The sequence below is a fragment of the Scedosporium apiospermum genome (assembly GCF_000732125.1).
Source record: "Scedosporium apiospermum strain IHEM 14462 chromosome Unknown SEQ_SAPIO_0165, whole genome shotgun sequence".
Lineage (NCBI taxonomy): Eukaryota > Fungi > Ascomycota > Sordariomycetes > Microascales > Microascaceae > Scedosporium > Scedosporium apiospermum.
In genome coordinates this window covers 137,120-164,030 of record NW_015971866.1, presented here as the reverse complement: position 1 = coordinate 164,030, position 26,911 = coordinate 137,120, and the positions used below count along the sequence as shown (strand labels likewise).

General features: G+C 51.0%; 3 protein-coding genes and 1 pseudogene across 3 annotated transcripts; 2 read left to right on the top strand and 2 right to left on the bottom strand.

Annotated features, from left to right (window-relative positions):
- Nucleotides 1-6,153: 6,153 nt before the first annotated feature.
- SAPIO_CDS10217 lies at nt 6,154-6,426 on the bottom strand (annotated as a pseudogene; the record flags this gene model as incomplete).
- Nucleotides 6,427-10,157: 3,731 nt separating this feature from the next.
- Nucleotides 10,158-17,920, bottom strand: SAPIO_CDS10216 (uncharacterized protein; the record flags this gene model as incomplete). Its single annotated transcript, XM_016783851.1, has 11 exons — nt 10,158-12,060; nt 12,111-12,941; nt 13,000-13,302; nt 13,353-13,443; nt 13,841-13,868; nt 14,783-14,838; nt 14,901-15,111; nt 15,179-15,705; nt 15,858-15,916; nt 16,613-17,766; nt 17,831-17,920. 11 exons carry the CDS (start codon nt 17,918-17,920, stop codon nt 10,158-10,160), a joined length of 5,253 nt encoding a protein of 1,750 aa, XP_016638700.1.
- Nucleotides 17,921-19,296: 1,376 nt separating this feature from the next.
- Nucleotides 19,297-22,853, top strand: SAPIO_CDS10215 (Protein cwh43; the record flags this gene model as incomplete). The annotated part of the gene is made up of 6 exons (XM_016783850.1): nt 19,297-19,576; nt 19,731-20,063; nt 20,161-20,287; nt 20,485-20,686; nt 20,749-20,794; nt 20,851-22,853. The coding sequence occupies 6 exons, from the start codon at nt 19,297-19,299 to the stop codon at nt 22,851-22,853; spliced, it is 2,991 nt and encodes a 996-aa protein (XP_016638699.1).
- Nucleotides 22,854-24,679: 1,826 nt separating this feature from the next.
- Nucleotides 24,680-26,594, top strand: SAPIO_CDS10214 (Cytochrome p450 family protein; the record flags this gene model as incomplete). The annotated part of the gene is made up of 5 exons (XM_016783849.1): nt 24,680-24,745; nt 24,840-24,990; nt 25,064-25,533; nt 25,603-25,835; nt 25,904-26,594. 5 exons carry the CDS (start codon nt 24,680-24,682, stop codon nt 26,592-26,594), a joined length of 1,611 nt encoding a protein of 536 aa, XP_016638698.1.
- Between the last annotated feature and the right edge of the window lie 317 nt (nt 26,595-26,911).

Sequence of the window (26,911 nt, the reverse complement as noted above, 5' to 3'; positions counted from 1 at the left end):
CCTGGCCTTTCGGATGAAGGCCAAGAGGTTGAATTTCTTGCTGCGGCTAGGATTTATGACGACTACAACTGGACAGCACTCATGGCAGTTCTCGTCTTAACATCTAGAGATAACGAAGGCCTCCATCATATCCCAGGTACAGATGGATTGAAACTTCCATTTCCCAGTTCTTCTCCCGGAAGAGAGATCTCAAGAGCTCCCGAGCGCCGTCGAAAATCCGGACAACTTACATCGGTTTCTTGCCTTCCATCAGCTTCGAAGAGAGTTGCCTTCAGCTCAGAACATCCATTGCAGGACACGATATTACCTCTGGCATCGAAACTGCGCAACCTAATGGCTTGCTCCCTAAGGATTAAAATGGCTTTCACTATTGACTTGGCTACGGAGCGAGGTTCAAAAAAGGGCCTAGATCTGACCCGAACCGAGACCACCTATTTTGTTGTTCTCGGCTTCCGAGAGGTCCCGTGAATACTTCAGTCCGAGCTGACTCTGGCGGGTTGTCCGATTTGTAGCAGTGAAAGGAACATCTCTCTATCTCACAACCCATCCCGCTGCCGAGTTCAAATACCATCCAAGTTCAAATGCCACTCGAACTGTTGCCGACGTTTCTCAGAGGCAGGGCTTTGCAGACTTTTACTTCAGACGGAGCACCTTTGGTGAGTCTGAGATGCAACGGAACGAATCAGGCTGTGATAGTGGTCTCGTGGCATTTGTGGGTCTCGGCCTCGTCGGCGTTTCGCAGCTGGAGCATGTACGTTGAACGGACCGGCCTTGCCTATATTTGAGCGTCTTGTTTCGGATAGTGCGGGGAGAGCTTGAAATGGAGTGGCAGGATCTACAGCGACATCCTCGATGTCGTATATGCACCGCAGGTCGAACTTGAAGCCCACGCGGGGCCTCGGAATCATACAACTAGATGCGTGGCTCTAGGATTGGTATAAAGCCCGTCCATCTCTGGGTAGTACGATACTCCCGCTCTTCATGCCGGATTCATCCTTGCGACCTTGGGACTATCCAATATTACTGTTGTCCCATTGTACTGCTAACTTCGACCAGATGATCCCTCCTATTCCGCAGGCGTCAAGTTCACAGTTCAAGAAGGAAGACAGATGAAGGCGTACCGAGCCCTCTGGGCGGGAGGTGAAAGAGCCTGGCACACTCGATATCTGGTTTCCTGTCTACACTTTGATGACCCGGCCCATTGGACTACCATGATCTGGGATGAAGAGACGTCGGAACTATAGTTGTATGACGCTCTCTACGAAAGTCGGGATACTCGAATCGCCATAAGTGTGGAAGCGTGGGGTAGGCGACATGGATACCGTCGACGGCCGACTAGCACACAACCAGAGGGTAGAGCTTTTCAGTTAGTTCTTAGGGTACTTTGAGTCAGTGAAGTGCGTACTAAGCCGGGAACCTCGTTTGGGCGGCGCCTCAGATAATTCCACCCGGGGCAAGGTAGAAAGCCCAAAACCTCCCGAGGCCGTGGTGTGGTTGGGGGAGGAGCTAGGGAAACGGGCAGGCGTGCGCATCGGGCCCGCGGACTTACTCCCATCTCTAACAAGATGATCGATGTGGTAAGCCCCGAACTTGTAGGGAAACTCCTTAAGGTTTGCTCGTTCCGTGGCCGGTACCAGTGCGTAATCCTCACCAAGGAAAGACTTACAAGGCAGGCTTCCTGCGGAGTTACCTGCTTTTCGTTCGGGACGCCTTTCAGCTATCTCTGGGTGGATTTCAAGGCGACACAATATACTCGAAGTCACGGACTTTTTTTCTCCTCTTCCTCTTTTTGTTCTTTTTTATTTTTATATATAAACGGAAAAAAACCTTTACTTGTCTATCTTTACAAGCTTCCTCTCTTGGAGTTTGGAAAGAAGTTTACCGTGGAATTCACTTTGCACCCATCGAGCAGGATTTCACGAAACGACGTCCTTTCTCAGCTGCTGGCAAGTCGATCCTGACAAGCTCGGAGCCAGTGTCCCAGACAAGGGGGCAGCACGGCTACTATTATCAAGTTGACCAATACTGACCTGCGACCTCGCACTGGTTAAGCTGCCTCCCTGCCTACCGGCTCCTTTTCGGTCAGAGGTCACAGGCAACATGCTGGCAATGATATCGCCGAGGTAGGTGGCAGTCGAAACCAGTCAGCTCGACTGTCCAGCCTTTGCGTGTTGTCCTGCTTCAGCTTGTAGGGTTCCCACAGACTCATTTCCGGCCTCCTCGAAGAAAGCGCTACCCTGATATCAGCGAAGTCCTGATGACGGCTCTAAAAAATCCATCAATAATGCAGAAATTATCGAAAAAAAAAAAATAATTGATGAAATGGCGGATGGAAACACAGGCAGAATAGTCATGTTGGTCTCCTCTACTTCTTCTCTTTCCTCCTGCCCTTTACTACCTCCCTTAATAAGAATAAGATTAACTTTTTCTTAACTTCTGCTTTTCAACCTGCTCCTTATCCTATTTCCCCTTCTACTCTTCCTAACACCCAGCATTCCAAGATTTCTATAAGTCGAGATACTAATAGAACATTTAAAACCATAGATCGAGAGACACCAGATACCAAAGGCGCAGCTGCCCCAAAGCTGCTGAAGTCAGTGGAGGCTACTATGCAGTATCTTACCAAATATATTGTCGGGGTACCCGTGCATCTCTAGGAGGACCTCCGGGGAGAAGAGATTTGCCAAATCCTCGATGCCCTATCCCTCAATTGGAGGGAGGTAGCGAATTCCCAGGGTAAACTGTGCAATTGCACATTCAGAACTCTTTCGCAAGAGGCAGTCTTCCGAACCCTATAAAATTCTGGCTCTCTTTCATACACACCAATCGCCAATTCGGTAATATCAACTCTCCACAGCCCCCAGCCTCCCCAGGCAAGATATTACAGCCCTGCCTAATAACCTAAGCGCTGGAGAGATGCCGTACAGATGGTACACGTATGGAAATCTAACGCTATCTGGTACTTTCGGGTACTGGTACCGATCGGACGACTCTAGCCGATCCTTGTCGACCTCGACACCCCCCGAATGGAAGGCTTTCGATTCCACATGCGGTATAAGAATCGAGGCCTCCACGGATAACTCGGTTGTGATGCACGCCGACCCAATTATATATATCATCCACGTCGCCTCCCACCGTCCGTTGATTCTGAGAGCTGGTGAGCCACGAGTAGATCTCGCAAGCGCTTTCTGTTACCTATCTTGGACCCAAATGGCCAGGTTCCCTTTTGGAGGCCTGGCCGTTATGGCAAGCGTGTGGAGAGATCTTCCGGTTCGACGCGGACGCCTTCCCAACGCCAGAATGAAAGTTACATACTGCTTTGAGGGGAAGAAAGCGTCCCTTGCCTGGGCATGATCTAGTGGTTGAAGGATCAGCGGCAAGGAGGATAATCGTCCGACATATTTTACTAGTGAATGCGAATCAAGCTGCATCAACGACATCAAAGGCACCAAGCAACCTCATTTTGAGTTCGATCGAACAGTCGGTTGGCCTCTTGGGCTTGGATTTCCGCCTCGTTCCCTCAAACAGCCTAATATATTGGCTTGGAACTTTCAATACCTCCTCCGCGTTATTCGCCTGCATAAAAGACCCCCCCTTCCAATTCCGTTATATGGCTCCATTTAGCACACCTAGGACTTATCTCTCATCGACTATATATATTTTTTTCCTTCTCCGTGAAAGGCGTAAAGTATGACGCAGTCCCGCCTTAGCGGCATGGGAATCGATGGGTTCTGTAGCCCCATATGACATTTTGATCGTGGAGCTGGGAAGAATCCACATATTCTACATCATTTCGTAACCCCAACAGTATACACCCTCAACCTAGATCCCCTGTCTTACATAAATATCCATATTTATGGATTATATCCCTGCAGCACGCCATGAGCTGCAGGTCGTCTTTGGGTAGGTTGTCGACGGTACGCGGGAAAGGTTCCATCCGTCCTTGACTTCGTCCCCATGGGAAACGTTGGGATCTTCGGGTCTGCGGGATCCGGGAAGACCCAAAGCGATTGCTGTGACGACGGTGGTACTGCTGGCATACCCAAACATCGGCGAGGTGTACGGCTCGGCTCCAACCCATGTGGCCACCTCCAACCTCGCTGAGCGCCTGGATGTGATTCAGCGCAAGGATCGCTAACACGATTGGCCGACCACGCCTCGTGATCGTTCGCGAATACCTCATGAGCGACGAGGTAACCGCCGCCGTCAAAGGAGCATCAAGGGTTCATGTCAGAGGGGGCCTAGACGGATGGCTCCCAGTGGGTTCTACGAGTAATGAGACCCTTATTATTGGCCCCGGACCCTCAGAGGATGCAGTGGATCATATCGGCGCTACCTTGGCGACACAGCAGCCTTCGCTCACGCTGCGCCCCGCCCATGAAAATGTTTATATACCCTACTGGATGGAGAATGGTGGAAGCAGATGCCTTGACAAGCGTACCTGCCTACCTATCCGCCTTCACCTCTTGCCACGTTAGTAGGCTCATTTCGCCGACCCGGTTGTTATGAAATGAACCCACCACAGACCTTTCCCTCGCGAGAGGAATCCGACTGAAGACTCAAGTCTTGCTTTCTTTGATGATGGCCCTACCAATTAAGCTATCACATCCGGCCTTAAGACACTCTAACTCAGAGGGATCCAGGGGTGATGTTGGCACAAACAGATCATAACTTCAACCATCTTTGGTATATACTGCTCCTAGATGCCAGTGTGTTATCGGAGCTGGCCCCACCTGGCACAAACCCACGGGGTCCGATCCACGCGATGTCAGAGGAACGGCTTCGCTCCTCTCGGCAATTTCAAGGGCATAGTAAGATCTGCTATGGCGCATGTCGGATGATTGCCAAACGGGCAGGAAAATAGAGCGCCCTTGATATATCGATCTCCACCCACTGTCTATCATTCGTCTCTCAAACGTATACTCCCCGTGCAAGCTCTCCACTCAACTTTTCTCCATCCATTGATGCCTGCAAAGGAGAGCGCGTGGTGACGTCCTCAAACGATTGACCAAGATGACACCGACATGGACCAGGGTAAGGGGGGGGGTTCAGCAATTTTCTTTTCTTTTCTTTTTTATCATGCCAAACCACGAGATGGAACCTTCATAAATTACCTGCCCAGAGAACGCTGTGAGGCGATTCACATGGTCACCGCTACTCCCATGATAAACACAGTCGGAGATTTGACAAACACCCTCCAGTTGTTATGGGATAAGATATTTAGTGTTAGGATTCCCAGCGTACACGCTCCCAACCCTCTCCTAAATCTATACTCACCAGAGTATGACCCGGAGGAAGAGGGTAAAGGGTTATTCGTTATTCGTCCTCTACCACGACTCGATGACCAAAATCGTCGACATCATGAGAAACGCCCTCACCAGTCCGACGGGGACGTTCGCCTGTAGATTATCAACCCCAAGTGGTTCGCACGTGCGGGAAGGGCCTATTCATGGAATGAACGTTTCTCCAATGAGATACCCCAGCCAATTCTCCAACCTATCCAAAGGAAACGAATAATGAAGCCACCGTTAGTATTGCCTGCCGGTGCGGTAATCTTCCCAGGTTCGAGTGTTTCACCATGCGTGCGTGATACGGATTGAAGAAATCTCATGACCGCTCACCAACCTTGGGGGCCAATTTGCAGTGTCAATATTGCAAAGCCGGGTTGCTCTAGTCAAGCTTTACGGAGAATGGCAACCATCTCACACACACCATTCAACTTTCAACAAATCGCGGACGGAATAAATATGATCACTGGAACAGTAAGAATATAGTTATACGGAAAGCAGCGGGTACTTCCCCATCTTCTCCGACAGCGATTAGGCTGCGATTGCGAAGGAAGAACGGGTGATAAGAGCGACAGAGGACGACCGCAGGCCAGGACCAAGGTGCGATGGGGAAACGACCCTTGTCGAAGAGTATAAGAAAGGTGGGAGAATACATTTTATTCGGGACTCTTCCTTATAACCAAAGCTGGGCCGCCACATCTCTGTCCGCTTCACTGCTTGACTTCGAAGATTATACCCAACTGAGAACCATTTGCCCCCATGGGATGTCGCTGTAAAAGGCAATGCTTCTGCGCAGGTAACTTACCAAGAGCCCCCTCGGTCGGCGACTCTTTGGCCCGACGAGCCTGACTGTCCGGGTAATCAGTCAGTTGAGGAATGGGGTGAAGGGTATCAGAGCCATGTTGTCCCAAGCCTTTGGCCTGATGGTGATGAGGGCCTTGACGAAGATCAGAGGGAGTTCCGTCGGCTGGTCTGTTCCCTGGTGGTCGGGGACGTTGATAGCGGAGGTATACACTGGAGGTGCGATGTGCCTCTCACTGATGGTCGCGAAGCCATCCTCGAAGCTGTCCGACAGAGGCTTGGTACACGAGTGCCCGAGCCGACGACCACCTCTTATGCTGTTGCAAGACCTGTTCATGTCATGACAATCAGGACTGCCAGGATTGACGATGAGGAAGGGAACGCATCGGACAGTGATTCCACTAAGGAACCTGCTGGGGACCTGCCAAGTCAAGGGTTCCAACGCCTACTTTGAAAGGAGCTAAGTACCTGCATATCATAGATGATATGATACTCACATATCTACCTAATCTTCAGCGATAGAACGTCCTCCAGCTAAGGCTACTGGGCTCTGTATGTAAGGGCTGCGAAGGATGCACCCTTACTTCAAGAAAGTTTAAAGGAAATAAAATGACCGTGTGCCTCCTGTTGTGTATGCTTAGCACAAGAAAACCGAACGTTTCGGGCAATACTACAGCAGTCCTCGTATCTCTTGAGGAATTTAGATGGGTCAATACCATTGACACAGATGAATGGAGCGCTTTTGTCGATACCCTCCCTCATGAAGGCAACGAAGGATAGTACCAAACGATTAAACCATCCTCTCCTGGGTGTAGGTAGACATTTACCAACAGCACGAAGACCATTTGCAACGCGAACTCACTGAAACAATGGTCTGGGGGGCAGCAAACAAGCGAAGACCTCGAGCTTGAAGAGACTACTTCAAACTTCCTGGCAGACCAACTCGCAGTGATAGGACTGCTCTGGGGCGCCCATCGTGTAGTAGACATTGTCCTTGCTATATGGGGGCATGCCTAACTGCCGCTGATCCTGGGCTCGGGCACTATTACGGCGGCCGCCGTCACTATCTGGATCCACAATGACAATGCTGCGGATCAAGCTAATAACATCCTAGGGCGACTACATGAGAGTAGCGTGAAAGGCTGCAAGAGTGGTCGCAGATCTTGGAAACGCCGGGAAACAGCGGCTTGCAGATGTGTATCGAGGTGAAAACATCAGGATTCCTTACGAGACTAGTGTTAGATATGGACAGCAGGACCTCACCTCCTTCTTACTTTCCGTCATCATGAACGCCAGTTTTCTTTTTCACTTAGAAACAGCGCTAAAAGCCTCGCAAGGCCGTTTTCTCTTAAGCTCACTCATAAGGCCCTAGATCTGTCAGAAACGCGCTGACAGAGAATTTGGCTTGATGATGAGTCCGCGGGGGCATACTGGTCCTCGCGTTCTGATGGTCCTTGACGACTAGCCTCCTCGGCGTCTGAGAGTTGAACATACATATCCGGGCATGCCCGCCTAGATGGACCGGCGCCGTTTTGTGACACTATAAAAAACGATAGACGAAGACGATGTACGGAGAATGGCATGATTCAAAGCAGCCAGGTTGAGTTCACCCGCCCCTTTCGTCCTTCAGTGTGATCTTTATAGGACGATCAGAATTATAACCTGTACAAGGATGTGCGAAGAAGATATATAAACGAAGAATTTCCTTTATGGCCCTGACAGTGAAAAGCAGGCAGGCAAAAAAGGCTTCGAAATCCGCGCCGTCCAATGACTAGAATAGCGACAGCGCCGAAGACAACGCTGCGCGCGTCGACTCTCAACCTCGAGGAAATGATACACCTTGATTTGTACGCTTGCTGTCGGACTAGCCATTCTCTGAAATTATGGGCTGTTTCCCTACATCAGACACTGGGGTTTTTCATATACGCCTCGATACATAATGCCACCTCGAATGTATCAACAAGTCAAGACATGCCATATACACGGAGGAAGACATCATTAGAGTACAGCCTTACGTCTAAAACGGCAGCGATCAAAGACGACCTGTTTGTCTTCGTCACCTCACTCTTGATTTCTTTCTTATTACTTCTGTTTCTTTTGTCCGATACCATCGAGACCTGCACCCCCTTATATCGATCAAGAAAGACCACCTTCGCGCTTACCTGTCCCATGGCGTCTTTTGATGGCAGTTGAGCTCCTCCTATATCGCTCTTGCAGCATCCCACGAACACCGAAATCCTACCGGGGTGTTGCGTTCTTCAAAGGTAGGAGGTGCTTGGGCACCACCTGTTAGTATCCGACATGACGGACTCTATGTCGTTAATGCTGTCCAGGGATTTGTCGATGCGGATGGGGGCCAATATTTCCGATACCGTTTAGACAGAGTCTACTAGGTGAATGGGGAATTTATGAAAACTTCTGATCCGGAGAACGGGACTCATCCCGAGTATAGTATCATACTGAACGAACAAAACGAGAACGCCCGGATGATCAGAACAGGAACGGTGACCAAGACTATACCTTCAATAATATAACATTTGGAAACTTCAACTAATTTAGCATCAATAACGTTATACAAATCAAAAGTCAGAGAACTCCACCATCGCCTCTTCATTGTCTGTGGACGAATCCGATGGGCCGGCTCCCATCTCGGACGCCTAGGAGTCAGTTTGATGGCACTCTTTCTCCTCTCTCTTGGCAAGTTCAAGGGAAAATTGACTCATTTTCGCCTCAAACAACGCTTCTCGATGTGCGAGGTGTCTCCCCCTTTAAGATAGGGAGGGACCTATCCATATCGAGTTACATATATTATCCGCAGCAGATTCTAAGTACGGCGTACATAAGTGATTGCTTCTCCTCCAGCCGTGCTGACCCTATTCTCCCAGGTATGACCGGATTCCATAGGCCAATACCCACAAACGAGGAACCAACAAGTCTTTAGAAGGGGGTCTCTCCAAACCATCGAAAAGCCTTTAGTAGATTCAACTCATATTCTCGAATCTACAGGGTTTTCTCATGACCCAGAAAGTACAAAGTCCTTGCCGAATTTTCCCAGTGGCCTAGGTAGAGACAACAATTCATTAGTTGCTTGCGTAAGAACCACAACGGATGGAGTCGAAAGAAAGTTTACCAGTAATGCAGACTTGGTATTCGGTGGAAGCATTGACGTGAAACCATACCAATGTTGTACGAACAACACGGTGGCTTCCTAGAAGAGGGACAAGCTGCCATGCTCTACTTCAGATAAACTTCTTCGTTTGAACATAACCCTGTTTGATGCTCGTTCAACACATAACATCCTTCATTCTCTATCCCGTTCTCCTCGAAGTCTCAGTCTTCTCCTTGGCCGAAAGGATGTTTGGTTTATTTGATGGCCTTGCTCGACTCTGTCAAAGTCCCTAAACTGATTCGCTTCAGCGGTATGATCTAGAAAGGCCTCATTTAAAGCAAGTGCTTCGTAGGCGAATGGCCCTGCAGTTGGTGAAGTAGTTGGTTTGGTCTGGTCAGCGAGCAAGGAAGCCATGTTATCCCTTTCTGATGGACCATAATACAAATATGCCTCTACGTGCTTCAGTTAGAATGTCTTTGTGATTTATCTATTTTGCCCATCATTTCTTCTATACAGTGATCTGAGCCTCATTCGTTAACGAATCGATAGAAGCTGTTTGTCTGCTGAAGTAGCGCTCTATTCAAGCTAGCGAGCGATTGGAACCATCTAGAAACCCCGAGTTAAATTCAAATAGGTTATATCCAATACCTTCCCCGGACCCCTCTCTCGCAAAGGTAATGTTAAGAGTAATAGGATAATAAACTATCTTATATTTTCATCGGCAGTTAGCCAAACATTTCGACTCTATCCCCTATAAACTAGCGAATTCCCTCCAAGCCCATGGCCGCGACCTTACGAAAATAAGTTGTCCAGGCCGAAAAAGTCATCGATAGATGTACCTTGTGCAATTAAATAGTCTTCGATATAAGAGTGGTTATTGAAATATGCAACTTGAGTTGGAGTTTGGCCGTAAAAATCTTATCGATCGATGTCGACGTTGGCAGTAGTAAGTAGAAGCTTCACAACAGCCTCCTGGCCATTCTCAACAGCCGGCCATAGCTATCTTTAATATTGGGATCAGCCCCATTATCAAGAAGAAGCTTTACAATAGCCTCATGGCCATTCTTAGCAGCCCAGTGTAGCGGCGTCTGGCCAGGGTCATAGCTATCTTTGATATCAGGGTCAGTCCCATGATCAAGAAGAAGCTTCACAACAGCCTCATGGCCATTCTCAGCAGCCCAGTGTAGTGGTGTCCGGCCATTGTCATCTTTGATATTGGGATCAGTTCCACGATCAAGAAGAAGTCTTACAGCAACCTCATAGTTATTCCTAGCAGCCCAGCGTAGCAGCATCCAGCTATTATCATCTTTGATATCGGGATTAGTCCCATTATCAAGAAGAAGTTTCACAATAGCCTCATGGCCATTCTTAGCAGCCCAGTATAGCGGCGTCTGGCCAGGGCCATAGCTATCTTTGATATCGGGATCAGCCCCATTATCAAGAAGAAGTTTCACAACAGCCTCATGGCCATCACTGGCAGCGCAGTGTAGCGGCGTCTCGCCATCGTCATCTTTGACATCGGGATCAGCCCCATTATCAAGAAGTAGTTTCATAACAACCTCGTGGCCATTCTTAGCGGCCCAGTGTAGCGGCGTCTGGTCATAGTAATCTTTGATATCGGGATCAGCCCCATTATCAAGAAGAAGTTTCACAACAGCCTCATGGCCATCACTGGCAGCGCAGTGTAGCGGCGTCTCGCCATCGTCATCTTTGACATCGGGATCAGCCCCATTATCAAGAAGTAGTTTCATAACAACCTCGTGGCCATTCTTAGCGGCCCAGTGTAGCGGCGTCTGGTCATAGTAATCTTTGATATCGGGATCAGCCCCATTATCAAGAAGTAGTTTCGTAACAACCTCATGGCCATTCCAAGCAGCCAAGTGTAGCGGCGTCCGGCCATAGATATCTTCGATATCGGGATCAGCCCCACTATCAAGAAGTAGTCTCACAACAGCCTCATGGCCATTCCTAGCAGCCCAGTGTAGCGGCGTCTGGCTATCGCTATCTTTGATATCAGGATCGACATTAGCAGTATCAAGAAGAGCCTTGAATATGAACTTAATCCCGAAATATGCTGCTAGATGAAGTGCTGAAGTCTCACGTGGAAAGTCTTGGCTATTATGGGAATCGCCACCCCACGATGTTTTCGTAGCGAATAATGCTTGGACCCCTGCCTCCAAGTTCCCCCTTCTCTCTAGAAAGTTCAGTATTACTTGTCCTGCCTCTTCCTGCATCGGAGTTTCGATTTCCTGGCTGCCGTCTAAAGCATTGCGAGCGTGATGTCCCCAATTGCGAGCAGCGTAGTCGTAGAGCCGGTTCGAATGTAGCCGCTTCTTAAAATTCTTATCCGTCCGAGAAGGTCCGCTCTCAAAGATATCAAATGAGAGGTAAGTGGTACAGATTGTCGTAATATCTGCCTCAGCAGTCGGAAACCATCGTGCTTGAGTTCGCTGGAAGTACTCTTGTGTTGTGTAGTGCACTAGGCGGATGATATGGCACTCCTCGTCAACTGTGACCAATCCAGCACATACTGAAACCATTCGGTTGACCGACGTCATTTTCTCTTCGTTAAGCTCGATGTCTCCGACGTCTATCGCAAGAGCAGTCTGGATTTCTGATGTTGTCAGGGGTCTTCGGCCGCAGATTATCCAGTATAGAACTTTCTCCGCGAGCCTTCGAAAGCATGGCTTCTGGCCCGTGATCCTTCTCATGGCCTCGTCATATGCCCCATCCAATACTTTCTGCTGCTCGGCTTCCTTTGATCCTGGAGTTTGCACCTCAAACTGCCTTAGCGCTTTTCTAACCTCCCACACCGAAGTTGTATCGTCCAGCGCGTCGAGGTAAAGCTTCGCCAAGAGAAACCTGAAGAAGAGTCAGTAGACATTCCATCGCGAAGCAACATCTCAACGTACATTCCATCCACAGCCTGTGATATTGCCTTCTTGATCTCCTCCCGTAGATCCTGGTCCCAGTCGCCGAACGAATCCAGGTTTCCCATACGACTGTCCAGATACCGCTCTATGTCTTCCCGAGTTGTTCGAATTTCTAACCACGTCTTCCCGTCAAACTTGCTCGTGATGTCTGGAATGAACCTTGCTGTCATGAAGAAGCTTATATTGCATTTCTCCTGGATAGCAAACATTTCAGAGAGGAACTTGTCTCGGCATCGCTTATCCGTCTGGCACTCGTCAAGGGCGTCAACGATAATGAAAACCCTCGTGTACGAAACAGCGACAGATTCAAGGGCCTTTGAGAGTTCATCCGTGGATGGCCGTGTCTGACGGGGGTTATGCCGCTCATAAAGCTCCGCTACAACCCTCGGCGTGGACGGTTTTGTCCTGCTAAGCTGCAGAAGAAGGCTGGCGAGCAGGTTGTCAAGTTGTTGATTCTCTCTCTCCCGAAAGTTGCAATAAATATGGGCAATTCCAACGTTTGGATCTTGACCAAACTTGCCGATGATGTGCTCGACAACGATTGCAGTAAGAATCGTCTTTCCCGCGCCAGGAATTCCCGGGCAGAAGAGTGTCTGTTTATCCGTCCCAAGCCACGTTCGAAATTCTTGAGAGTCCAGAAGCCATTCGCCCGTTTTTAGGCCCCTCCTTTTGATGTAATCGCTCTGTTGGGAGCCATAGTCAATAGTGCAAAGCCAGTTGTGGACCAGCATATGCTCTTCGCTTTGCTCGCGGTTGTCTTGGCGCTCGCGCAGTATCTTAACCGACGCATGGGTGTCCATGACGGCCTTGCTGTTATACCAAGTAAGTATAATGGTATGTGTTGAAGTTTAGGAAACGGAGACAGTACCTTGTCAGTGTTTGAGTAAAGGCGTTCAGACATGTCACATTCCAGTTCATCCGTGAGCGAAGGTCTTGTATGTCCTTCGGCTCCAACGTCAATCTCTTCCAGGTCCTTCGAGCCTTCCCACGCATTCCGTGGGCATTCGAAGGCTCGAGGTAGTAATTCTCATTCACCAAGATTCCAACATCGGTGACAACGTTGTGGCATTCCACAAGGAGCTTTTTTAGCTGTTCCTCTTGCCACCCGGCCATATCGCGCTCTGACAGAAAGGGTTCAACGTTTTTGAGAACGCCAGTAAGACTCGACACCCTGTTTGGAACCATATTAGCTTCGGAAATATAGAGTCCAGACAAACATACTCATTCGATATGGCTTTGAAGTGAGCCGGTGCATTGGCAAATCGGTCGTGCAACTTCTTCGCTTTGTCGAACACGGCGATGAAATCGCCCACTGAAAACCCAAAACTCATTGTGATGACGCTTCTGAAAAAGGTCGAATCTACGAACCGATATGCTCGTAGAATATAAAGCCACTACAGCCGATTCTGAGGCGTTTGATTTTTGATGGGGAGGAAGGGGAGGGCATGCGAACCCTTGGCGGCGGTCTGTTGGTTACAGCCTAATGATGCCAGCCTGCCCTGTTGGATTGGGGCGAAGTCGACGTAAGGCTGCGCGGGGTAATGCCTCATGCATGGAATGGAATGGAAGCCCGATGGCTACCTAGAGGGCTATATGCATTCTCGTTTGGGGCAAAACACAGTGAGAGCCTGGCGACATAGCCCGACTCCTGACAAGCCAATCCACCCGTGTTCGACATTCCATACGGGAAGCTCTACGTGAATGCATACTTCCGATGAACGCTCTACGCTCACCATTCTGATAACCAAAGTTAGAGGAGGTCAGCTCTACTTTGCAGGCGGCTTCTTCCGGAGGCTATCGACGGAGTTTATAAAAAGCTCCGAAGACGGCCAATAACCACAAGAGGATGGTTCGACATGCCAGCCAACCGCGGCGCTAACTATATTATGTTGGGGACGGTGTACCCGAGAAAAGAAAATAAGCAGGCAGCGGCCAAGGAATCCGGAATTACGGCTCCTGCAGTGGCGGCACCCGGCCAGGAACACCTGGTGGACGTAGGAGGCATTCGTTCCGGTACTGAAGGACGCCACTTGCTAGGCTTGTCGCGTTCATTACCACCTATGGTCGGTTCGCCTAGTGGCTGGTGGCCTGAGAAGCTGGACAGTTGGGTCGCTACTGGAAGCATGGATGGTGAAAGACATCTGTTTCGCTCACAGCCTAGGTAGGAGTGTGACCGTTTAAGAGTGACCACAGCCCACACATCCCCAGCAGATGGTGATGTAGCGTCTCATGCATATTCTCTACAAATACTGGTCACCTGGAAAGGGAAGGGAAAATATATAAACAATGCATCACTTCTTCTTCAAAGGGAATGAAAGTAACGTAATCGCTCGAGGTGTTCAAGTTGTATCTTGGGCATTCATCAACGCTGGTGTCAAGGGCGTCTGGCTATCACAACCCTTTTGCCTCGACATTAGCGCAAGCTGGACTGTCATATTATAGCCTTTCAGAGAAGCCAAGTGAAGTGGCGTTCGGCCATCTCTGCGACCCTTTGCATGGACATCGGCGTCGGTATCAAGGAGCGGCCGAACTGCACCGTCAAGGATGAACCATTGCAACATTGCGGCGTAGCAAGGATTCTGATGGTCCAAGTAGTCGTGTGGTGTGATGAAGTAGGTAAACCTCATCTTCGTAACTAGCCCAAAACTTACGAGCAGTACGATATCCCTCAAGTAGAACCTCGCAGGGTTATAAAGCGTGTTTCTATCTTATCCCCGCCCACAAGGTCGGTTGATGGGGCCGATGGTAGACGGGGAGTCGGAGACTCACACTCTTTCTCATCCCCCGTCTCACCCTGTTTCTCAGCCTCTTCAAGGACCGCTTCATAGAGGTCTTGAATATTCGCCAGAACAAGCTCCAAATTGTCCTGATCCTCGTTGCCGGACCCAAATTTACAGATCCTGGAGTGGTCCGCCTGCAGGCTAACCAAGTTCTCCCTATCCCCTGGCAGCCCAAATGTTGCGCTTGCTTTTGACACAATCTAATTCAGACGGGAGCGAGTTAGAAAGTCAGCAGGTCCCTCAAATATCTAGGATAGCCTAGCTTACCTTATCGCGAGTACCCCAGAAAGACACGATATGAAAGTCTAGGAGCCTATGCTTCCAGTGTTCTCGCATGACGTCGCTGAATATCCCGCCATCACGCAGCGTAGCTAAGAGGCTGCCACCCTTCTGGAAGTCCAGAGTACGAGCAATCTTCCTTCCAATGCTTATGAGGGTTCCATCTTCGCCGTGATGAGGCACAGCAAAAAATGCAAGCGCCCTTGCTGCTCTCTTAATATCCTGATATTTCCGGTTATTAAAGGCGTTGATTAAGGCCTGTTTGATGAGAAGCCCCCCAAAACTATGGCCCAATAGTATCAGTGGCCTATGGGGGTCCTTGATTCTCTTGACTCTTAGTCTCTCTAAGAAGTCATTTGCCTTGTCGATAAAGGTACTCTTGTCATCGCCGGAGACTACTGCGGAATCATACTCGTACATAAAGATTCGGGATTCAGGCAGTTTTTTCGGAAGGTCGTCACGGAGCCACAAACTACCCCCGGGTGTCATCCAAGTGTCTAGCGCGTGTTGGGCGGCTGGCTTGTTTTTCGGGTTTAGCCCCGGCACTGCGACTATGCTGAAAAGTCGTCAATAAGAGCACAACTCGCTAAACCCATTGAGCGACAATGCCCTTCCATGGTACTGGCCTCTGTCGGGAGAGGTAAGGTACGCTGATCGAATAACGTACTCGACTTTCTCAGTATGATCTCCCCCTCCCTTCGGATCAGGGTATATCTGGTCAAGAGACTGTACGGTGTTAGTTATTAGTAGTGGGATAATATAAAGTACACCTAACACTTGTGATTAGAACTAACCATAATCAGATCCTAATTCAAATCAAATACGCTCGATGACAACATTTTGGAGTCTAGTCAGCGTGATGCCGAGAAGTAGTATATGAGATTTGCACGCATCAATGTGAAGGAGGAAGAAGTGGAAGTGGAAGTGGCTCGGATCGCGCATCGGGCTGTGAAAGCGGGGAGGCGGGTCGAAAATACGGGCTCCACGGGGCGATGCCGAATGGATGACACCAGGCAGCCGCGCGCGTAAATATCCGTTGAGAGCTTCTCCAACACCTTTGCCATTGGGCGACGGCCTCTACCCCTGCTACTTCTGAAACGATACGTGTCTTGCCTGACTTTATTTCCTTAATTTCCCCCACAATCTTGTGGGGTCTGGAAAGGATCGAGTTTACCTTGTTCGAGATGCCACATCACGATGAAAGCTGTCTTGACGGCATGGAACCTATAATGAAGCAAGAATGGTAAGATTTGGCGAGGAAACATCACAAGGGTTGATCACAGGAGAAAATAGTAAGAGGATCGCTGGAGAGTGAGAGACAGAAGCCGTGATGTAGGTTATGTGGTCGTGATGTACCCAATATGCAAAGGTTTTAAACTCCGTGAACTGCCAGCTCCTCATTACGCCTATTGAGAGACCAACCCCTTCATATGCTCTAATACTGTGACAATCGCAGAATCCAAGCCTTCCATTCGCAACAGCGCGTCTATCCAGGAAACCAGTTTGGCCTGAAGAGCAGCCTTATCCTCCGTACGATCCACCCCTTCGTTTAACCTCGCAAATACCGTGCGCAGGCCACGGGGGAAATCGGCAGTATATGGCGACACGCCCGCAACGGGTTGCTGGATATAGCAGAAACAGGTCTCCGCCGAAGTGGGATAGCTCTCCAGCATAGCATCCATGGCGTTCTGAAGGACCTTGGGCCCGGCAACGACTGTGTAGACGAAGTCGGAAAACATGGTGAAAAACTCTTCCGCCACTGTCGGTGAAAAGAAGGCCTGCTTCCTGCTGACGTCGAAGATGGCTATGGGGATGGCGCCATCTAGCGCGGGGTTATTAAGCGTTTCTTTTGTCTCGGCATTGAACACCTTCTTCGGTTTCGTGTTAAGGACGTCGGGATCCCGAGTAATAACGCCGTCTTCGTCGACTCCGTCGTCCTCACTGTCACTTCCACCAAGGCGCAGCTCGTCTTCGTCTTCGACCTGGCTCTCCTTGATAACATCCTTGGCTTTCTTCCCAGTCTTTTTCCTCTTCTCATCCATTTTCTGTAGCCACTCCATCTCGCACCGCGCATACTCGACCCACACCGTCCCGTCCGCGACGCAAAACTTGCAACCCCTCATGAACAAACTCCTAGCGGTCGCCATATCGCCGTGGCCCGCGGATCTCCTAGCCGCGAGCACCCAGAGCGCAGCGTCCGAGGGCATTAGCCTCAGCATCTTCGTCATGACCCTCCTCCACCTCTTGGAGGCCTTGACCTTGGCCATGTAGTCTAGGTACTCGAGCCATAGTTCACGGGAGAACTTGTGCCTCTCGACGCCACGGTCGTAGATTTGTAGGATGCGCGATTGGCTGGCGTGGGCGGACGTGAGGTTGCGGAGCTTGAGGCGTATGCAGCGCTTGATGCGGAGGGCGTCGAGGGATTGCTCCCATTTTGCGTATTGGGAGAAGTCGGCGGGTTGGCTGCCCTGGGCTAGGATTCGATGCTCGAAATCATTTCGCTTCTGGACTATGGTGCGGATCTCTTCCTGTTCGAGAGAGGGAGATTGTGTGTCAGTAAGGCATGTCTCGGGGCTCTATTGCCAGAGGCGAGGCGAGGCAAGGGGTTTTAGCAGTGCGAGTCGCAAGCTGCATGTATACCTTGGAGAAGATTTCCTTTTCCTCCCATTCGCGGAGTTGGGGGACAGACCGCTCGAGGAAGAACCGGGCCTTGTCAGCGACGTTGGACATGGTGGGCTTCGGATTCACCCGGGAGGAGAACCGATGGTGTTGCTGGTGTTGCTGGTGTGAGTTGGAGTGTCGTCTCAAGAGGATCCAAAATTATTAATTTTTTTTCCCCATCATTTCTTTTCACTTTTTTTTTTCGAGGTCAAGGTACGTGCATGTGGGGCATATCTCTTATCAGATTTGCGATAAGCAGAAGCTCTTTCTTTGTTCAACACCGAGGCAAAATCACAGGTCAATTCCCCTTGGACGCGACTGAAAAATGCGCGGTACGTATCGATAGAATTTGCGGACTCCGTTTTGTCCGTCGCTCCACAATTGTACTCATAGTTCGTATTATCTGACATAATCTATCTAGCACGGGCCTGTTAGTGATCGAAGACCCCAACAGCACAGTACGACAGTACGACAGTGGAGCGTGGTGGTGTTAGCCCCGCTGGAAAGTTGGCCGATCTCCTCTGCCCTCATTTTTCGGTCTGCGGAACCTAGGCCTGATTCTGACATTGGAGCGGCCCTTGGAGTGCCTGGGACAGGGGGGGATCATTGGCCTCATTGACCTCATTGACCTATTACCCACTGACAACCCCTGTGTCAACCCTTGTGGTGCCTGGCTCTGTTTGCCAAGACCACCTCCGTCATCAATTTTTCTTCCTTCGAGCAAGGTTCGGCTTGCGTTTTAGTCGCGACAGGCGTGGAGAACCGTGGAGCACCGTGGAAAAAGTGGGAAGTGAAAACTGGAAAAGTGCCCGAGCAGGCGGAAGTTGCACATCGATCGATCGCTCTTGCTTGTGCTCCGATTGTCACTCGTGCTTACTCGCTCACTCGCAGACTTAACGCGGCGGCAGTTTCCCCCCAATTTTGCTGTGTCCAAAACTGTCCCCATCATCATCCGAGGAATCCGGGCCATAGCTCCAAATCCGGCGCTGCCCAGTCCCAAGTCTAAATTACTCCAAGACACCACCATCTTTTTCTTCCCCTCAATTTCTCTGGTTTCTTCTTTCTTCCCTCCGACTTTCCATTTGGATCCTTGTTCAACTGATTTTTTCCAATGGGTGTCGGTCGGTGAGAAATCCACCATCCCCATATCTCTTTCTTTTCCTTACCTGTCGTTTCTTGTTTTTCCCCTCGTTTTCCGAAATCGGTATCCGCTGCTGAGCTGTCACTCTCACCTTCATTGTTCCGTTACCGCCACCTCTCCCGCGATCATGGGGTCCCGCTACAAGGACAAAGATGGCGGCGTGGTTCTGAGCTTCAACGGCACCTGGGTCTCTTGGTCTCACACCGTCGTGGCATATAGTATGTGCAGCCTGTTGAATCCAGCCTTAACCTCTCTCAAGTTCCAGCAGCTTGCAGCTGTTTTCTAGCTGTTTGCTGGCTTGGGAATGCGCTCCTCCAGCTTCCGACGCTGCGCTGTCCCCCACAACTTGACCAGCCCTTCGCAGATCCCCGGCATTGCCTGGCCTGCCCTGGTTACTGACCTCGTCTCCACTTTAGCCGCGTTCCTCTCCGCCCTCATCATCGGCTCTCTACTTCACTACCACAAGATCGTAAAGAACGAGTGGTTCGGGTACCCCGACGAGTGGTTCCCCTCAGTTTCCGCGACCATTGGCGACCGATACCCCGAGCGATCGATATTCCAGATCTTCATTGCCATCACCTCAGGTACGGTGCTGTTTGCTCCTCTCTGGGCCTGTGCGACTCGACCCCATCATTTCCCATTTCCCCAACCACAACAAATAATTTGCGGAAGTTCTTGGCAAAATCCTGCATGAATTCCTGGGCACAACTAACAAGCTTGGCTTTCCAAACACAACAGGACCGCGATTCGCCCTCGTTGGACTATGGTACCTTCTAACGCGCAAGCCGGGCCACGCCCTGCCCAAGTTCGTCGCCGCTATGGGCCTCTTCCGCACCTTCACTTGCGGCGGCTGGACCTACATCACGTCGACCGATGATCACGACTGGCACGATATCCTCATGATCGCCTACCTCGTCGGCACTCTCCCTTGGACTCTAGGTTGCATTGCTTTGAGCCCCCCGAATACGAAGGCCATCAAGTATCGAAAATACCTGGCCACCGCCTTCTTCGGAACTCTAGTTCCCATGGTGTACTTCTTCCTCCAACACAAGATCCACCGAGTCCCTGGAGGTATGTTTCGCATCGCCCAAGCCTTTGTCCAACCCACGCGACTAGGCAAACTTAGCCGCACTCCCTTGTTCTAATACCGACTCTTTTGCCTTACTAGCTTATACCACCTACGCCTTCTTCGAATGGTCACTCATCCTCTTCGACGTCGCCTTCGATTCGGTAACCGCTCTCGACTTCTCAACCTTTGAGGTGGTAGTGAAGGACGTCAAGGGAACGACTACGGGGTACGTGCAATGGCTTCCAAAATGAGAGACGTGTACATTACCGCCACATCTCTGTTTTTCTTACGAAATGCGAATATATTGGGGCGCGTGTCTTGGGTTTGTCCCAGGTGCCGTTTTCCCCTTGGTTTCTTTGACTATTCGTGTGAGCGCAATGTGGGAAAGAGCTGCTTCTGAGATGTTTATTCTTGTTCTTCTAGATATGCGAGCAATGTGCCCTCAGCTGTGATTGAGAAAGAGTATGACATCCCCCTTCTCTGGACTATGGACATTTGCGCACGCAGACCGAGAGCGCTGACGGAATATAACTTGTTCAGGAAGGAATTGCCCCTTGGAAATGTCTTATCGTTGCGATTCACTTGGACCGAGGCGTTCGATACGGCCGCGGAAGTCTATCATGGAGTACGTTAATGAGATGTCGCTTCGGGGAGATATGAGTTGCGAAAACTGACAACGACATATAGTATGTCTTTTGGTCCGTCATCACGAGTCTGGGAGTTGCCGTGTGGTGTAAGTCTTTTCCTCTCAATGGTAACCCACCCAATTCTAGGTCTAACGATGTGTAGACTTCCCTCTCTGGCACATGGGCATCTCTGGCTACGAGGCCTTTATAATGACGACGACATCGCCGTTCCTTCTCGCCAACAAGTCGATCCGATCTTACCTCGTCAACAACCAGCGCCTTATTCACCTACTGTCGCTCGCCGGCATTGCCGCCTACCTCGTCGAGAACCCCCCGATTCGCCTGTGCATCATCGGCTTTGGCGTTTTCATGTCATGTCTCGCCTGGGCGACCACCTTCTACGCCGAATCGATCCACGAGGTTCGACTTGAGAGCAAGATCCTCGCATTGGCCGTCGGCCTGATCCTCTCATCCACGATGAAGTTCGCATGGTGGACTAACAACCCTATCTGGCCCATCATGCATGCGGCTAACGGCGGTTGGAACGGAACTGGTCTTGTTCTTGGTGTTTTGGCCGTGCTGAGATATACGCGCAGGGCACCTCTGACGTCTGGGCAGGCGCCGGCCTCCCCCAAGGGAGGTTCTGCGATCCTCGCGGCTTTCGGCTTCGCAGGCTTGTTCTTCGGTCTGCACTCACTCCTCTCTGATACGAGCACGATGATTTTGTGGGTCTGGGAGGGATTCCCCATCCGCGGACCCTACTCTTCCACTCACGGCTGGTGCACCGTGGCCGCCATGAGCGCCGGTCTCATCGTGAGCCTGTACCGCCACAACCTTGTCACGAGCTGGGCCGCCTACGCCGTCGGCTGCGCGGGTGCGGCGGTTCTTACTCTTTACTCGCACTGGCTCGGTTTCTACGGCGCACTTACGATGGCCACCTACCTCATGTCCATCGCCATTCCCTTCATCAGCAATGCCGCGCGACAGAATCCCGTGATAACGTTTGGCGTTGGTTTTCTCATCTACAACTTCATGGTGCTCTTCCACGTGTGGGTTGTTGCTTACGCGTTCGTACCCGGTGGACCGTTCCTGCGCGAACACACCGACTGGATCATGATTAGCTTGATGGCGCTCATTGGATGTGGCGTGTACGATTTGCACGCTCAACGCGCCAAGGCGGATAGCAAGCGGCCCATTGTTCGGAGACACTCCCCATCTCAGTACAAGAAATACCACGCCGCTGCGACTGCCCTCATTAACATCCTGTTTCTCTCCGCGACGGTTAGGCGCGTGCCATCCAACGACTACACGCCTTACCATCCCGACGAACACCTCATCACGGCGGGTATCTGGACGATTCACTTCTCTCTCGACAACGACATGTGGTCATCGGAATACCGCATGCGCGACCTGATCAAGGAGCTGGAGATCGACGTTATTGGCCTCCTGGAGTCTGACCTTCAGCGCATTATCATGGGCAACCGCGACACGACGCAGTTCCTCGCTGAGGACCTGGGCATGTACGTCGATTACGGTCCGGGCCCCAACAAGCACACGTGGGGTGCCGCGCTCCTCAGCAAATTCCCCATCCTCAACTCGACGCATCACCTCCTCCCTAGCCCCGTAGGAGAGCTCGCGCCGGCGATCCACGCCACCCTCGACGTCTACGGACGACTGGTCGACGTCTTCGTGTTCCACTCGGGCCAGGAGGAGGATGTCGAGGATAGGCGTCTCCAGAGCGAGTACCTCTCCAAGCTCATGGGCTCGACCGACCGACCGGCCTTCCTCCTTTCGTACCTCGTGACGAAGCCGCTCAAGGGCAACTACAACAAGCACGTCTCGGACGTGTCGGGCATGCACGACGTCGACCCGTCGGACTGGGACAGATGGTGCGAGTACATCCTTTTCAAAGGCCTGCAGCGCGTGGGCTACGCGCGCGTGAGTCGCAGCACAATTACCGATACGGAGCTGCAGGTGGCCAAGTTCGTGGTGCCCGAGACGGAGGCCAAGAGCGCTGAGCTCGAGGCTATGGATGCCGAGGCGAGGAACAGGAGAACGACGGAGGCGGAGGTGCCTCCGGGGTGGAGGTTCCCTGCGATGTTTAGGGGGGATGGCGTGAGGGGACACAGGTATCATGTGTTTGATGAGCCGAGGTATTATAATTAGGAAATGATAATTTGATGCGGTTGGGGGGTTTGGTAGGGGTAGGGAGGCTCAGATCTCGGCATGGATCTATTGTGTTCTAGTATTATATATATATGGATAAGGATATCCAATGAATAAGGGGGGGTTCTAATGATACGGAGGGATGGATATCAAGGGGTAGGCGTTTCTTTTTTACTTCATTCTATGAAGGAGCTTGAGGGGTTTTATTTTGCGGATAAGGAGCAGATTACGGGAGGATTTTTGGAAGCTTTCTCTTGTAGCTCTTTTACCCCGGTTTTGTTTCTTCATACTTAATGGTGTAAGATACTTTGACCAATGTTTTCTTGTCTGTCCAACAGCGAGTAGGCGAGAAGATCTCTGTTGAAGCGAAAAACTTCTCTGTCCACGACGGTTCTGATAGAGTTGTGGAGTCGGGCTAGCTAGGCGAGGCATAGCTTGAGAGGAGGGATTCGGCACGGAGCTGAAGCTGCACCCATTCCTGCATCTATTCCTTCCATCAACACAGCGGACAACACCCAGCCTTTATAAGAGCTATCGGACGCAGAATCGAATACATGCGACCATACCCGCAGGAGAACTCGGAACCCCGTCCGCTCTTCCCTAGATAAGCCTGTGAGGGCCAGATTAGTAGTTTGGTCGGTGACGACAAGCGAATCCCTGGTGTTGCATGTCTTTTTTGACACTTTTATTTTTACATTTATTTCACGTTTTCAGGTTCTCTTTTGAGTGTCGAGACTGCTGTCGGGGGTCTAGATTCCGGAAGGAATTAAACACTGCCAGGGCGAGGGAGAGTTCGCCGGTTCGCTGGGACTGTTACCTCGGAACATTTCCATTTCACATGCCGGAATTTTTTTGAGGTAATCTTGCGCTGTTTTTTTTCCTTTTTCTTATTCCTCCGCCGGGTGTATGGAAACACATATTTATGCTACATATGCACATACTTGTACGTGTACGGAGTGGAGTATTGTTCCTTCCCTCTCCAGGACCAAGGCACGGAAGGATCGGGATCCGCTCTGCTCCGGGGCCGAAAAAATGTGGGTTCCTCGGCGGACCAATAAAACGCGGCTCAACATAAGCAGGAAAAGGAAAAAAAAAAAATCACGATTGAGACTCGAAAAATAGTCTAAAAATAAGAAAGATGGGGGGGAACCATTATTAATGTCCTCTCCTTGTCCTTTTCCCTCACCAGTCCAAGGAGAGAAAAGTAGGTGCGTCTCGTGTGTCTTGTTCTTCCCCCCTTCCGGCTGATTGTGGAGAACCTCCGGCGAGAGCTGGTCAGGGCGTCCGAGTGTAGCCGACGCTAAGCCGTTTCCCGGCGTAGAGGGTTTCCCCGCGGCTTGTATTTTAAGCCCATGACGTCGGCCGGGTCAGCGCTAAAAATCTTAAACAAATACGGGGAAAAAGAAGTCTGGGGTTGGATTGGGGGCGGAGTCTGGGCTCTCTGGGGAAGCTCTGGGCACAATGCCGTGGGAAGCCGGGGTAATTGGGGGTTCTTGATAGGGATCGACTCGGGGTAGTGTAGGGCCGGAGGACGGAATGGAAGAGTTGAGATAGCGGAATGAAAAGGTGGAAAGGGTGATGTGATAAGGCCGAGGGTTTGTTCCTGAGGATGGAAGGAGATAAATAGGTGGAGGTTATCTTGGTTTTTCAACGTGTTTGATTACTCTTTTACTTCCTACTGATGTGGTGACGATATCTCGTCGATCCAAGGGAGAAAACAAGTTGTCTACTTCGTAGTGGATGATAGACACTGAGGGATTGGAATAGATCTCTTTTTCTTTTTCTTCTTTTCGGCTTGAGGTTGACAGACGACTCACATCACAGAGATGCAGTTCCACACCAGCCATCTCTTCTTCTGGCTCGGTGCCGCTCTTGCGGCGGGCGCTTTCTACGTAAGTCAAGCTCGGTAGCTAGATATTGATTGTTTCCTTAAGCAAAGCGACACCCAATTCTTTGGAAAATCAGATGTACTAACTCAGCCCCAAGCTCTTCGCCCTCGTCGTTTACCGCCTCTTCTTCCACCCTCTCTCCAAGTATCCCGGCCCCTGGCTCGCCAAGGTCACCAATGGCTACCAGCTCTACCACGCCTGGAAGGGTGACCGCCATCTCCAGTTCTGGCGCCTCCACCAGAAATATGGTACTACCACTCCCCTATCCTCAATACCACAACCCCTTCCATAGCTCCCGTCAGAGCTAACACATCTTCACAGGCCCCATCGTTCGCTTCGCCCCCAACGGGCTCTCCTTCAACTCCTCCACCGCCCTCCGCTCCATCTACTCCTACCGCTCCAACGTAGGCAAAGCCCACTTCTACGACGCCTTCGTGCACCCGGCCCCGAACACGCACAACACGCGCGACCGCGAGATCCACGCCCGCAAGCGCCGCGTCATCAGCCACGGCTTCTCCGACGCCGCCGTCAAGGAGATGGAGAGGTACGTGCTCGCCAACGTGCGGACTTTCTGCGAGGAGATCGGACCTAGGGGCAAGGAGGGTGCTGTGAGCGTGGTTGATGAGAAGAAAGGGTGGAGCCCGGCTAGGAATATGAGTGATTGGTGTAATTATTTGGCTATGGATATTCTTGGAGACTTGTGCTTTGGAAAGGCGTTTAGGATGTTGGAGAGTGCGGAGAATAGGTACGCGTTGGACTTGGTGGCTGCTGCGACCAAGAGGCATTTGATCGTAAGTTTCCTCTCTCTCGGGTTGGGCCAGTCCTAATTTTGTCAAACCCTTTTCTGACATTCTCTTCAGTGCGGCACGATGCCCCTCGTCGACCAGCTCGGTGTCGACAAGGTCCTCTTCCCCGAAATTGCTGCCGGCAGGGCGCGATACATGGCTTACAGCAAGTCCCAGCTCATGGAACGCACCAAGATGGGCGACGACACCGACCGACGCGATTTCTTCTATTACCTCCTCAAGGCGCGGGATCCTCACACTGGCAAAGGCTTCACGACTCCCGAGCTCTGGGCCGAGTCCAACCTTCTGTAAGTTTTACGAAGCTCGAACTCTTACGAAACAAAGAAGATATCATAGCTAACATGTCTGCCTTCAGCATCATCGCCGGCTCCGACACGACCTCCACAGCCATGGCAGCCACCCTCTTCTACCTCGTCCGCAACCCCTCCGCCCTCGCCCGCGTCACCCAGGAAATCCGCTCCACATTCACCGACGTCGAAGAAATCCGCCAAGGCGCCACCCTTACCTCTCTCACCTACCTCCGCGCCTGCATCGACGAAGCCATGCGCATGTCCCCCTCCGTCGGCGGCCTCCTCCCCCGCGAGGTCCTCTCGGGCGGCATGACCATCTGCGACGAGTTCGTTCCCGCTGGTACAGTCGTCGGAACGCCGCACTACACTATTCATCACCACGAGGAGTATTACCCTTCGCCATTTACGTATATCCCCGAGCGCTGGCTCGCTGGCGAGACGAATCCCGTGACTGGAAAGACTGTTACGGAAGATGAGGTTGCTACTGCGCAGAGTGCTTTCTGCCCATTCAGTATTGGACCTAGGGGTTGTATTGGAAAGGGGTTGGCGTATATTGAGATGAGCATCACGTTGGCGAGGGTGCTGTTCTTGTATGATTTGAGGAGGGCCGTGGGAGTTGTTGATCCCGGTGAGGGGAGGGAGGATTTGGAGTGGGGGAGGCATAGGAGGGAGGAGTTTCAGCTTATTGATACGTTTACGAGCATGAAGGATGGACCTATGATTGAGTTTAGGCCGAGGGAGGGTGTTGAGGCTTGAGCTGGGGATGGGGAATGAAGAGAAGGGAGGATTGGAAGCGGTATTTGTACGGAGGGGTGGGTGTGTTTACATATACTCTTATGAGCAGACTGAGAATGATGAAAATAAAACAATGAATAAGTAGTCTCTTTGAAAGAGTTGCGTGACGGCGCTACAGGGACGTCTAATCAATCCTGAGATCCTGAAAAACAAGAAGTTTGGAGGAATTTATGTGAGACGAGGACTGAAATAGCTTCGAGTCAATACCAGACCCCCAAGAGCTCTTACAAGAATCGTACACCTCCAGTCCGTCCAAAAAATCTCCAAAACGGCATACC